The 15,270-nt window shown below is 35.3% G+C and overlaps 1 protein-coding gene across 28 annotated transcripts in view; it reads left to right on the forward strand.

The window, feature by feature from the left end:
* Nucleotides 1-15,270, forward strand: part of GULP1 (GULP, engulfment adaptor PTB domain containing 1) — a 264,095-nt gene that overhangs the window by 218,165 nt on the left and 30,660 nt on the right. For all 28 annotated transcript variants that reach the window (XM_021075382.1, XM_021075366.1, XM_021075376.1 and 25 more), the window contains one exon: nucleotides 3,822-3,959. In XM_021075382.1, coding sequence (XP_020931041.1) covers nucleotides 3,822-3,959 — 138 coding nt within the window. The remainder of the gene's footprint in view (nucleotides 1-3,821; nucleotides 3,960-15,270) is intronic.

Below are 15,270 nucleotides of genomic sequence, written 5' to 3' on the forward strand. Positions count from 1 at the left end.
AGGCCACTGATCGAACCTGCAACCTCATGGTTCCTAGTCAGATTCGTTAACCACCGCGCCACGAGGGGAACTCCTGGAAATCCAAGATTAAGTTGACAGAAGCAGGCAAGGTTTCTTCCAAGGCTTTTCTCTTTGGCTTGCAAATGGCAGCCCATCTGCTGCCTCTTAACATGGTTGTCTGTGTGCACACACCCTTAGGGTCTCTTTGTGTGTCCAATTTCCTCTTCTTTTAAGGACACAAGTCAGGTTGGATCAGAAACCACCCTGAAGATCTTATTTTAACTTAATCACCTCTTTCAAGCCTTATCTCCAAATACAGTCACATTCTCAGGCAAGGGGAATTAAGGCTTTACCATATATGTTTGAGAGGAACATAATTCAGCCTATAACACTGTATAAAATTAAAGTTCCTGTATTTAAGAGCTTTTCCTCCTACAGATCCAATGAGAAAAAAAGTTGAAAATATAATCTATTCTAGATTCATATTTATTAATATGTACTAATATGTTGTGAATGTGAATTTTTTTCACCTAAAATTCCTATGTTTAAGCCTAATCAGCAATGTGACTATATTTGGAGATAGAGCCTGTAGGGTAATTAAAGTTAAATGATGTCTTAATTGGGCCTTAATCCAGTAAGGCTACTGTCCTTACAATAAGAGAAAGAGACACCAGGGGTTTGTGAGCACAGAGGAAAAGCAATGTGAGGACACAGCAAGAAGATAGGCATCTGCAATCCAAAGGGCAAGACTTCAGCAGAAACCAAACCTTCCAACACCTTGACCTTCGACTTTTAGCCTCCAGAACTGTGAGGAAATACATTTCTGTTGTTGAAGTCACCCAGCCTGTGGTATTTTGTTATGGCAGCCCTAAAAAATAAATATAGTACTTTATTCACAGAACCTCAGAATTACTGTTTAGTAATGTTGGTAAACCACTGAAAGTCAGTTTGGAAAAATTGACTAACGTTCAACTCCAATTATTTTTCAAATATATATTATCAATACTTTCTTTTAATAATGTAGTATGCTTACTGACAAATTAATTCAACATGAAAGCCCAAGGAAACCCTGGACTATAAAAAGGTTATGAAAATATTTTTACAGATCTTGGAGTACCCTTGCAGCACGGTGGGTTAAAGATCAGCTTATGTCACTGCTGTGGCATGGGTGTGATCCCTGGTCCAGGAACTTCCATGTGACTCAGCCCTGTGAATGAATGAATCAATCAATAAATAAATAAATAAAATTGTTTCACAGGTCTGCAGTTTTCACTAGTCCAGGTTTGCCACTGATACCTTCAATCTATGTGCTTAACAACCCCTGACAATGTCTTGCTCTTCACAGTGGACTAGCAGTATCTGCATCACCTGGAAGCTTGTTAGAACCGTAAAAACGCAGGCCCTGTTCCAGACTTACTAAATCTGTAATTCAAGAAGAAACACAGTACCTACCATGCACGCTAAAGTTTGAGGAGTTCTAGTATAGTGCACAGACTGCTGGCTACATGCAGTAGCCTTCCCTTTCAAATTATAATCCGTGGAATACTTGCATCAAAATGCCTGAGACATTTGCAAAAATAAGTCCTACCCCATATCTTAGCCTACAGAATAGCCATGGAGATTTTGCCTTTTTAATATGTTTGAGGACAGCTGGACAATGGCATGGATGCACCCACAGTTACTGTTCAATTCCAACTTAAAGAATAATTACATTCCTTCAAACCTTTCAAACCATGAATTTAAGACCTCCCATAGCTGTTCTAACTTCCTCCCATTCTCTATACTCGATATTAAATAATAATTAAAGAGTTGGAGACTTCACTTTGGTTATGGTTATCCCACGATTACTATTGCCAAGATGGCTGAAAGCAGACAAAAGAAGTCATGGTGAAAGGAAACTAAATATATAGTTTTATATATATATAGTTTGCCAGGAAACAAGGCAGTTGCAAATGAGGAATTATCTACTGAACGGTGTGTCTGCTGAGATGAATTCATTAGGTAAATGGTAGTTACTAAAGAACAGTAGGCTGAGGAAGCCATAAACTACAGAGAGACAATTCAGCCAAAAGTGTAGCAACGAATGAAAAAGAAAAACAATCCTAGTCCTGCATATCCTTTTTAAAATCAAGTGCATGTCCAATTAGAACAGGTCATTTGTAGACAGTGTTTGTGTTTAAAGTTTTTTCTAAACCATATGGGTCAGTTTTGGAGTGTATGTGTGTAATTTATGAATAGATAATTTCTTACATGAATTTTAGGACTTGCTAAACACACCTTGAAATATGTAGGCCTGATAATACATGTTATGTATCTTCTACACGTGTTCTTGTTTGTTTTGATTAGAAACTACCAATAATATATCCTAGACCATAAGAATTTCACCAATACCATAATCTATAAATTATAATCTACTAAACCATTCTTCCGTTATTGAGCATTTAGAATGCTTCATTTTTTCAGTAATTAATACAGAGTTTAAGTATTAGGAAAATACAAATATGATTAAATGCAGTATATAAAGAGAACTTCTTTAGTGTTTAGAATTGACAGTTTAATAATGGCATATCTTTACAAAAGCACAAAATGTAAAGACTTAAGGATACTGCAGGATAACTAACACTGGTTTAGTATCTGGTGTGGAGTGTGTGTGTATGTATGTATGTATGTATGTACGTATGTAAAAACAGACAGAGAGGCAGGTGGATCATGGGAATCCCAAATGAATGGAAGGATGGATGAAAATGGAAGCAAAAAGCAATCTCAGTTGACTCCAATATCTTTCTTTCTGTGCCTTCATCAGAAGTTTTAGTTAATTGAGCATTGTTTCTCCTTGCTGTTGAAATGGATGAAACAGGCTATCTAGTAATGACAAAAACCATTACAATTATACAGTATACTTCCTCATTTTAATTTTGACGCTTGCAAACCACCGTTTGCTGACTACCATTTGCTTTGTATGTGGGGAAAGAATGCAGTACTGTGGATGCATTCTTTTAACATCTATTTGTATATCTCATGTACTTGTTTTCAATCTGATGAGCAGTAATGCAATTCAGTTTGGTAGATCAAATCTCAACAAGCTGACACATCAAACCTTGAACTTGGAAAGATTCAGTGACATGCTAGCTGTAGTTTTATGTATATATACACACATATATATATATATATACATGCAATATTTATTTTTGTACTGATTAACAAGGTTGATTCAGTCATTTGGATGCTGGATGTGTAGACCTCCATTCACTGCTCCAATGGAAATATTACAGAAGTTGCAAGCATGATCTTCCTTAGACAGAAGAGTTTCAGTAGTATATATATATATATGTTACCATGAAGATATGTACTGTGTAGTTATGTTTCATATAAAATTGTGTACAGATGAAGTTATGTTTTACACAGGAATGTTTATTTGCAGCAGTAAAATAAAATGAAAAGTATTTTGGTTAAAAAGCATTCTTCTAATTCTGTAACCTTGTGGAAGTATTTTAATCTCTCTAGACCTCAATATCCTCCTAAGTAAAGTTGCACAGTTTAAAGTAATGGTTTATGTAGCTCCCTTGTAGCTCAGGAAGCCCATGAACCTCTGATCCTTTTTTCCCTTGTGTTTTTCTAACTGCTATTGAAATGACTTAGTTTAATCCTGAGTCAGGAGGTTTATCTCCATTACATATTTGTTAAAGTTTGAGGTGTATATAATTATAAAACCAAAATATGATAGGTAATGTTTCATAAATTGTAAATTATTAACACAGCTGGTATTTCAGAAAATGAAAAAAAGTCTCTTCAACTATGTTTATTTTCGTCTGTGTTCACAGGAAGTTCAACACAATTGCCAGCTTCACAGAATATCATTTTGTGCAGATGATAAAACTGACAAGAGAATATTCACTTTCATATGCAAAGATTCTGAGTCAAATAAACATTTGTGCTATGTATTTGACAGTGAAAAGTGTGTAAGTATGCCAGATGTTTTAGGGTGGTTGGTTCTGTTTTACAAGCCAGGAATTGTCTTGTTTCCGGTATTAGTAAAGTATTTGGAAGTGAATAAGGTCTGCAAATACTTAACTACACTAATAGATTCATCCTGTCATGAGAATATGTTTTAGGATTTCATTCCTAACTAAATTCTCATGTTCATGGGCACAAGCTTGCATGCAAATATTTTTTCTTAGAACGTCATGCCTGCTTATGTTATACATTTATTTATGTTATAATCATTTAATTTATTCGGAGTTTTAAACTCAAGTACAGTTTAGTGATATGCATAGAATGCAAAAGTATAATAATGAGCAGAGTTTTGTTTTTTTTTTTCCCCTGGAGTGTGATGGATCAGATGAAAATAAATATTTTAAACTCCAGGAAATGAAATCTGTATGGCTCCTCAAAAAACTTTAATACTTTGAAAATCTGGATCTTGATTTTCATTATTCAGTAAACTTAATATAATGAAAGGTGATAGAATTGTATGTGCTTGTGTATGTGCCTATTTGAGTTCATGTGTGTGAGCTTATGAATGTACTCTAAAGTAAGAACAATTAAGGAGGTCCAAAGCTAAATTCTGTAACAGCTTTTTAATCATCTGGGATCCTAAGGAAAACCCTATATCTTGACTATAAGCATAAGAGAATGCTAATCATAACTTAGTCTAGGGTCCTGTTATAAAACAAAGGAAGTGAATTTGAAGCACACATTATAGCCATTGATGGCTTTACTTGAAGAAGAACATCTAACCTCAACAACATGATTGCCTTCAACAGGAAGAAACTTTATTTGCTCATTCTTCATACTGCCAAAAATAGCAGGGACTAGTATTATCAGCATTATGTAATTTATTTCTGTGGTTTCAGTATTCAGGAGCTTCTGGAGAACAAATACTTTTTGATTTGTTCATGTTAACTCCTACATCAGGTGGATAATAGGTTCTCAATGAATTTTTTTCCTTAAAGAAAACACTATGTGGACAAATTTACAAAGGTAGAGCAAGTTATTATCTGTATTATTTAAACTACAGTTCTCTAAAATGTTAAACTAATGTGCTAAGCTACTTGACATCATAATACATTCTAAGAGTTTAATGAACATTTTGAAACTTGCCTCAGAAAAATATGTTTATCCATATAAGACAATATTTTGTGAACAAGACGGAACTTTATATGAAGTTTAAAAAGTCAGTTTTTGGAGATCCCATCATGGTGCAGCAGAAATGAATCCAACTAGAAACCATGAGGTTGCAGGTTTGATCCCTGGCCTCACTCAGTGGGTTAAGGATTCCGCATTGCTGTGAGCTGTGGTGTAGGTCACAGAGGCAGCTCAGATTCCGAGGTTGCTAGGCTGTGGTGTAGGCCAGCAGCTACACCTCCGATTTGACCCCTAGCCTGGGAACCTTCATATGCCACAGGTGCTGCCCTAAAAAAGACAAAAAAAAGTTGATTTTTAAATTTATCTTATTGAATGAATGCATTGTATTTAATGTTCCAGTTGCTTCTTAACTATGACAGCTTGCAGATCTTTTCTCTGTGATTAAAAAGACTCAGGTTGATATTGGCCAAATATCTTCTACTTGTAGGATATTTTAATCTTTTACCACTTATAACACAGTAAATTCAGTTGTCTTTCTTTCTTGTCTTACACATAGAAATAAACTTCCTTGGGCTCCTGTCAAATACTCATAAACCAAGTCCATTATAAATATTGGTCTTCTTATAGCTTTTTATCACATGTTTTATCTTTCTTGATCTCCATCCAAATTTGTTACGTGATTATTTAAAATATAAAAGTGCCAGAATTCCCATGTAGTTATATTGTTTTCAAAGTATAAAGTTTATTTTTTCCTGATCATAATTGTTTGTAACTGATTTCCACAATTTCAATTATTTGATCCATTTTTGTCTCTGGATATAGCATATTAGCTTTCTTTTTTCTTAAAGGTCGAAAATATTTTCTTGACACCTACAACAGTGGCTCACAGCCATTAATGTGCATATTATGAGGAGAACCTTTTAAAATACAGCTCATTGGTTCCCACTTCAAAAAAATAAGTTCATATCAACTGGGGCTAGAACTCAGGAAATCCTCATTTAGCAAGTTTACCAAGTGATTCTGCTTTAGCTAGGTGGAAGTCTGAACTTTGTAAAGCAAGGATCCAAGATAATCTCTCCAGCTAGAAGGGAACATCACTTTCATTAGCTTAAAGAGGACATGTTTCCTCAAAGTTTCATTATGTCATTTCCACTTCAAAGTTTTATTGGCTCTAATTATACCAGTGTCCACACCTATAAAATTTATTTGATATGTATGTAAAATTTTTTAAATGCCATCCTCTCCAATTTTCTTTTTATATAGTTATTGAAAATTAAAACAGCAAAGTAAATTATGGCCCAATTGGCACAACCCTTTCCTCTTATTTTAAGAAACAAAGTCCAGAGAGGTTTGAGTGCCTTTCCCAAAGTTACAAAGCAAGGTAATAATAGAATCAGGATTAAAATTTAAGACCTTAGATTGCCATTGTGACATTCATCCAGTCATGCTATATTGCAACCATAAATGTGACCTGTTCCAGGGACCTTGTCCTATTTATTCATTATATTTATCCCTTCAGTAGTACTTCCCACCAAGAGGACATAGCAATCCCAAATTTGTATGACCAAATTATAAATGAACCAAAAATTGATACAACTGAAATGATATAAAATGTAAATAGACAAATAGCCAATTATAATTGGATATTTAACCACCACTTTCCTTAAAATTAGTAGAACAACTAGACAGGAAATCATCAAGAATATAGAATTACCCAACAACATCATCAACTAATGGGATCTAATTAGCAACTAAAGAGAACTTCATTTAACAACAGCGGAATGTACATTGTTTTCCATTGCCAAAGGAACACGTACCAAAAAAGGCTGTATCCTGGGCTGTAAAACAAATCCCAAAAGTTTAAAAGAGTTGAAATTATAAAGCATATGTTCTCTGACAACAAAAGTCAATCTAAAAATCAGTAACAGAAAGATAATAGGAATGTCTTCAAAAACTTGGAAATTTTGTTTTTCCATATATCAAAAAGTACATCATATTTGTAAACATCAGTTTGTCAAACAGAAATCTAAAAATAAAAAAATTAAATGCATGAACTGTATAAAAATGAAATATAACATATCAACATTTGTGTAATATAGCTAAAACGGTTCCGAAAGAGAAATTTATAACAACGAAGTTAATATATTTGAAAGCAGAAAGTCTCAAATCAGTAATCTAAGTTCCTATCTCATGCACTCAGAGAACAGATTGTCAAATTAAATCAAAATAAGCAGAAAGAAGGAAATAAGAAAGATAACAGAAATTAATGAAATTGAAAACAGAACCAAGAAAATCAAAACAAAGAGCTGGTTCTTTGAAAGATTGTAAAAGTAAAAAATTTTTAGTTAAGATTGGGAAAGAAAAAAAAAAAAAAAGACACAAGTTACCAATGTCAGGAATGAAACAGGATTTCACTAAAGACCTCCATATATCAAAAGAATAATCAGTAGAGGCCAGAGGAGAATATAACAATATCTTTAACATGAATAAAGTAAAATGATGTCATAACAGAATTTTATACCCATTGAAGATGTCTTTCAAATTTTAACTTAAAATATTTTGAGATAAATTAAATTGGAGTGATTTCTCACTAGCAGAACTGTGCTTCAGGGTATGCTAAAGGAAGTTCTTTAACCCAAAGAGAAATGACACAAAAAGGAAATTCACTTGTACAAAAAAGATAAAGGAAAAAAAAAAGCACAGGCTAAAACCTCTACATTTATTATGTATTCCTTATTCTTTTTTTTTTTTCTTTCGTCTTATGCCTTTCCTAGGGCTGCTCCCATGGCATATGGAGGTTCCTAGCCTAGGGGTTGAATCAGAGCTGTAGCCGCTGGCCTATGCCAGAGCCACAGCAACTCGGGATCCGAGCCGCATCTGCAACCTACACCACAGCTCACGGCAATGCCAGATCCTTAACCCACTGAACAAGGCCAGGGATTGAACCCGCAACCTCATGGTTCCTAGTCGGATTCATTAACCACTGCGCTACGATGGGAACTCCTATGTCCCTCCACCCTTTAAAACAGAACTGTTTTAAAGCAAAAAATTATAGTGTTGTATCATAATGTTGTATAATGATGTTAATAATGACAATAATAGCACAAAGGAGGTATACTGTGGGACTTAAAGAATGTATACTATTTCAAGGTTGTTATTATTTATGTAAAAAGATACTGTATTAACTCTAAGTAGACTCTGCTAACTTAAGGGTTGTTATTATTTATGTAAAATGATACCATGTTAACTCTAAGTAGACTCTTAACTTTTTTTTTGTCTTTTGTCTTTTTAGGACCACACCCATGGCATATGGAGGTCCCCAGGCTAGGGGCTGAATCAGAGCTACAACTGCTGGCCTATACCACAGCCACAGCAACCTCGGAATCTGAGCTGCCTCTGCAACTTACAACACAGCTCACGGCAACACCAGATCCTTAACCCACTGATTGAGGCCAGGGATCGAACCTGCGTCCTCATGGGTACTAGTCAGATCTGTTTCCACTGAGCAACGATGGGAACTCCTTAGACTCTTAACTTTTAATCACTAGAGCAATCCACTAAAAAATAATTCAAATGTATATAGCTAAAAGTCTATAGAGAAAGTTAAATGGAAAACAATTTTTTTTAATGAAACTAAAAGAAGACAGGAAATGAAAAGAAACATGAAAACAGATGGACCAAATAGAAGATAAAGAAATAGAATACAGTTACAAGGTAAATGTAAAAAGACTGAATACACCAATCGAAGACTGAGATTATCAGAATTTTTTTTTTTTTTTTTTTGTCTTTTTGCCCTTTCTAGGGCCACTCCTGCAGCATATGGAGGTTTCTAGGCTAGGGGTCGAATCGGACCTGTAGACGCCAGCCTACCCAGAGCCACAGCAACTCGGGATCCGAGCCATGTCTGCAACGTACACCACAGCTCATGGCAATGCCAGATCCTTAACCCACTGAGCAAGGCCAGGGATCGAACCCTCAACCTCATGGTTCCTTGTCAGATTTGTTAACCACTGAGCCACGACGGGAACTCCCGGAAAAAATTTTTAAACGTACAACTGTTTGCTCTCTAGAAGATACATACTTTAAATATAAAGACAAATATAGTTGAAAAACAGAATATTGAAAAAAAAATATTCCAGGAGTTCCCATTGTGGCTCAGTGGAAGTAAATGAGCCTGACTAGTATCTAGGGTGTGGGTTTGATCCTTGGCCTTGCTCAGTTGGCCAGGGAACCGGTGTTGCCATGAGCTGTGGTATAGGTCGCAGATGTGGCTTGGATCCTGCGTTGCTGTGCCGATGGCATAGACCTGCAGATGCAGCAGTGACTCCACCCTTAGCCTGAGAACTTCTATGTATTGCAGGTGAAGCCCTAAAAAAGCAAAAAAAGAAAAGAAAAAGAAAAAATATGCCATGTGAACAGTAAGTATGAAAGTTGGTGTGGCTATACTCATATCAAAAACGTGACCAAGGCAAGGAATATTATCAGACATTAAGAGAAACAGCTCACAATGATTAAAGGACCAATGAATTCCATTTCAATAGCGTTGCTTTTTAAGAAATTAAGCAGCAAGAAAAATACCTAAGTTAGAGGAAGAAATAGACAATGACCAATAGTTTGAAGCCATTCTTAGCACTTGAAAGAATAGAAATAAATCAGTAAAGTTACAAAAAATGAAAAAAAATTATTCCCCATTTTGATACAGTTGATGTGTATGTATAGAACATCATTATCCTAAACAACAGCATACTTTCCTTGTGAGTACATATGGGATGTTTTCAAAGATATATACTGGACCATATTGCAAGACTTCAAATTCCAAAATTGAAAATATCACAGAGTATGTTCTCTGACCACAAATTATGAAAGTGTTTTATGTTTAAATACACTTTATGTAACAACAGCTCAAAGAAAAGTCATAAGAGGAATTAAATTATTTTTATCTCAGTAGCAACAAAACACAATGTATCAAAATTTGTGAAAGACATTAAAGCAGTGCTTGGAGAAGTATTTATAGCTTTAAATGTTTCTATGAGGAAAGACAAAAAAGGTTAAAAGTAATCATCATACTATTGACCTTAAGGAGTTAGAATAAGAATAATATAAAAACAAAATAAAAGGTCAAAAATAAGAAAAAGGACAATGAGTGATGAGTGCAAACAGGCAAATTATAAAGAGAATTAATAAAGCCAAGAGTTGATTCTTTGATGAGGATGATAAAATTAACAGTTCTCTAAAAACGAAGATCAGGAGTTCCTGTTGTGGCTCAGCATATTAAGATTCAGATATAATGGCCATGAGGATGTGGGTTTGATCCCTGGCCTCATTCAGTGGGTTAAGGATTCAGCATTGCAAGCTGCAGTGTAGGTTGCAGATGAGGCTCTGATTTGGTTTTGCCATGGCCGTGACCTAGGCCTATAGCTGCAGCTCTAATTTGACCCCTAGTCTAGGAAATTCCATATGCTGTGGCCATTAAATAAATGAATTAAATAAATAAATAAATAACAACTCAAAGACAAAAATGAGAGAAAGCACAAATTACCAATATTAAAAATAAAAGCATGGATTATAAATAAGTACAGATCCTACATCTTTATAGTTATTATTAATTAAATTTGGCAAGGAGAAATTGATGAATATTTGAAAACTCATGTTACTGAAACTGAATAACAAATCTGAATATACATGTAATAAAATATATTTTTTAAAAAATCTCTTGGAGTTTCCATTGTGGCTCAATGGAAATGAATCTGAATCTGACTAGTATCCATGAGGATGCTAGTTCAAACCCTGGCTTCACTCAGTGGGTCGGGGATCTGGTGTTGTCATGAGCTGTGGTGTAGGTCACAGACCACAGCTCAGATCCTGCATTGCTGTGGCTGTGGCGTAGAACAGCAGCTGTAGCTCTGATTTGACCCCTATCCTGGGAACTTCCGTATGCTGAGGTGAGGCCCTAGAAAGCAAAAAATTTAAAAAAAAAAAAAAATCTTTTGGAGTTCCTGTCGTGGCGCAGTGGAAATGAATCTAAGAACCATGAGGTTGTGGATTTGATCCCTGGCCTCACTCAGTGGATTAAAGATCTGGCGTTGCTGTGAGCTGTGGTATAGGTTGCAGATGTGACTCGGATCTCATGTTGCTATGGCTCTGATTAGACCCCTAGCCTGGGAATCTCTACATGCCGCAGGTCCTGCCCTAAAAGGACAAAAGACAAAAAAAAAAAAAAAAAAAAATCTTTTGTCAAATAAATATCAGATCCAGATAGTTTCAATGGTAAGTTCTATAAAAAATCATCTCACAGATGCAGAAAAAGCACTAGACAAAATTCAATCCAATTGATGATAAAATTCACAGTATCCTAGGGACACAAGGAATGTTTTTTTATTTCAATAAGGACTTTAAAAACCCTGCAGGTGGAGTTCCCGTCGTGGCACAGTGGTTAACGAATCCGACTAGGAACCATGAGGTTGAGGGTTCGGTCCCTGCCCTTGCTCAGTGGGTTAAGGATCCGGCGTTGCCGTGAGCTGTGGTGTAGGTCTCAGACGCGGCTCGGATCCCGCGTTGCTGTGGCTCTGGCATAGGCCAGTGGCTACAGCTCTGATTAGACCCCCTAGCCTGGGAACCTCCATATGCTGCACGGGGAGCAGCCCTAGAAAAGGCAAAAAGACCAAAAAAAAAAAAACAAAAACAAGAAAAAACCCTGCAGGTGACTGACATCAGAATTAGTGGTGAATTATTATATGCTTTTCCCTAAGACTGGGAACAGGGCAAGGTTGTTTATTCTTACCATCTCTATTTAGTATGGTAGTAGATATCTTAGCTGGGGAATAGTCTGTGAAAATAGTCCTGTGAAATCTATAAATCACTATAACTATGAAGCAAATTTAGTCACAGAATTCATGGCTCTCATGCAAAAATTGCTTCTGCCTACTAGAAAAAAGAAAAATCTATTTACTATAGCATCAACAAATATAAAATAATTAGTATTTTTAAAAGAAGACATGCTGAAATCTCTAAAACATTGCAGAAACTACAGAAAACCTAAAAAAAATGGGAGAGAGAAACTATATTAATGGAAGCTTTAGTTTAGTTAAATGATCAATTCCACCAAATTGATCTGTATTTCAATATGGTAATTGTCAAAATCACAATGGGATTTTTAGTAGAAGTTGAAAAGTAGTTTTTAATATATAAAACCACACAATAGCAAAATTAAACCTTGAAAGGAAAGACCAAAGCGGGAAAACACATTCTATCTGACCTCACAAAATACTTTAAAGAAACTCTTATCAGAATCGGTGGTACTGATGTAATGATAGATAAATAATAAGTGAACATTACTGTAGAGGCCTGAAATACCCACAAATACATTGTCAATTGATTTTTCGACAAATGTGACAAGACAATTCAATGGAGAAAGTCTCTGACAAATGGTATTAGAACAACTAGCTAAATATATGAAAAAATAATTAAAAATTAACCCCTACCAGAGTTCCCATGTGGTTCAGTGTGTTAAGGATCTGGCATTGTCACTGCAGTGGCTTAGGTCACTGTTGTGGCACAGGTTTGATCCCTGGCCTGGGAACTTTCACATGCTGTGAGCACAGCTAAAAAAAAATTAACCCCTACGTATGCTACATAAAAATAATTTGAGATGAATCATAGATATAAAGTAGAAGCTTTTATATCAGACTATAAAACTTCAATTTTATAGTCTGATATAAAAGTAGAAGCTTTTATAGTCTGCTATAAAACTTTCCCTCTATGAACTTTGAGTAGGCAATGACTTCTTGGAAATGACCCCAAAAGTACTAAACATAACAGAGAAAAGAGTTTGTACAATGGCACTTTTAACCCCCTGCCAATTTTTTTCTGTTATTCTGCAATCTATATTACAAAGTGAAATGGCAAGTCACATACATACATCTGAAAAAGAATTTGTATCCAGAATATATGAAGAACTAAATATCAGAGTTCCCATTGTGGTTCAACTGTAACAAACTCGACTAGTATCCATGAAGATGTGGGTTCAATCCCTGGCCTTGCTCGGTGGGTTAAGGATCCAGGGTTGCTGTGAATTGTGGTATAGTTTGCAGACATGGCTTAGATTTGGCATTGCTGTGGTGTAGGCTGATAGCTACAACTCCAGTTTGACTCCTAGTTTGGTTCCTTATGCTAGGAAACAAAATGAAACAAACTTAAAACAACAAAATGAAACAAACTTAAATATCAATAATAAAAGGACAAAAAAACCTGATAAAAAATGGGCAGGAGACTGTCTTCCACAGGGGAATCCAAATTGAAAACACATTGTGTTTTACTCATGCCGTAAAATGACCAAATTAAAAAATGTTCATATTTGTTGTTGGTGAGAATGCAGAGCAAGTAGAGATCTCTTACTATAGGAGGGAATGGAAAATGATACAAATACTTTGGAAAACAGTTTGGCAGTATTTTATAATGTTAAACATAGACCCGTCTTAGGGTAGGTATTTACCCAGACATATGAAAACATATGTCCACAAAAATTTTTATAAGAATATTTGTATTTGTAACAGTTTTATTTATAACTAAGAACTGAAAACATCACAAATGTCCCTCAGTAGACAAATGGAAAAAATCATTTGCGGTATATACACTGGATGGAAAGTAATCAGCAATAAAACAAATGATTCATGTAACATTTGAGAAACTCCAAAAGAAGATAGACGCAAAAGAATATATACTTTATTGCCCATTTTATAGATTAAAGGACAGGCAAAATTGACCCTTGGCAATAGAAATTAGAGGGATGATTATCCATAAGAAATGTGATTTGACTAGAAGTAGCCATAAGAGAACTTTCAAGGGTGATAGAAATATTCTATTTCTTTAATGATGCAGTGGTTATGTAGGTACACACATTTATCAAAACACATCTGATTGTACAATTATGATCTGTACATTTCATTGTATATAAATTCCCCCCCCCCCCAAGAAGTGTGAGGCTTACAGAGTCAGATATTATGGATTTGAATCCAGGTTCTTTAAGACTTTAATCAAGTTATACAACCTCAAAGAATTGCAGTTGCATAAGTATTGTGGGGGTAATAATAATCCCCACCTTATAGAGTCTTTATGAGAACAAAGTGAGATAGTATATGGTGAATATTTACTAGGGAGCTAAATGCTGTCTTACCGTAAAAAGGGAATATGGCTTTTAAAAAGTTATAATTGTAAAAAATAATTACTAATGAAGTCAAATGTTATAGTGATGAATCTATGGTGTTACCATTTAAATGATTCTCTGTACAGCTTGGGTATTTGAGGAAAACACATTGTCCTATTAAGAGGACACAATGAACTCATTTTCATTTAGTTAGTATATTTTATTTTATTTTATTTATTTATTTTTTTGCCTTTTCTAGGGCCACTTCCCATGGCATATGGAGGTTCCCAGGCTAGGGGTCTAACCAGAGCTGTAGCCCCAGCCTATGCCAGAGCCACAGCAACATGGGATCTGAGCCGTGTCTGCAACCTATACCACAGCTCACAGCAATGCCGGATACTTAACCCACTGAGCAAGGCCAGGGAGCAAGGCCAGGGATCGAACCAGCAACCTCATGGTTCCTAGTCGGATTTGTTAACCACTGAGCCACGACGGGAACTCCAAGTTAGTATATTTTAATATTCCTTAATGTAGCTATTTTCTTTTCCTGCATTTATGTAAGACAGATAGTTCTCATATATAATTTTAAGCATATATTTTGCATTTAGTTAATGGAATTAAACACAATTTTTTTTTTTGGCTAAAAGCCTTTTTAAACAATTTCTGAACTAAAAAAAAAAAAGACTTGATGTCTTAAGAAATCTAAGCTTTATTGGTAAAGCGTATTTTCAATTTAGACTGCACATGGGAAATCATTAAATTTTTAGGATTTGCAATAGATTAGTGAAAGCATGGCATTTTCTTTCTTTTCTTCTTTTTTTTTAATGGCCACACCCACTGCATATGGAAGTTCCCAGGCCAGGGATTGAATTCTAGCCACTTTAACCTACTGCACTGGGCCAGGGATCGAACCTATACCTCCACAGCGACCCAAGCTTTTGCAGCCGGGTACTTAACTTACTTTGGGAACTCCAGCATGGCATTTTCAAGATTTAATATTGTTACCAATTGTTATGTCATCTAGAGGTCTTATAATTAAATAT

The sequence above is a fragment of the Sus scrofa genome, chromosome 15 (genome assembly GCF_000003025.6).
Source record: "Sus scrofa isolate TJ Tabasco breed Duroc chromosome 15, Sscrofa11.1, whole genome shotgun sequence".
Classification (NCBI taxonomy): Eukaryota; Metazoa; Chordata; class Mammalia; order Artiodactyla; family Suidae; genus Sus; species Sus scrofa.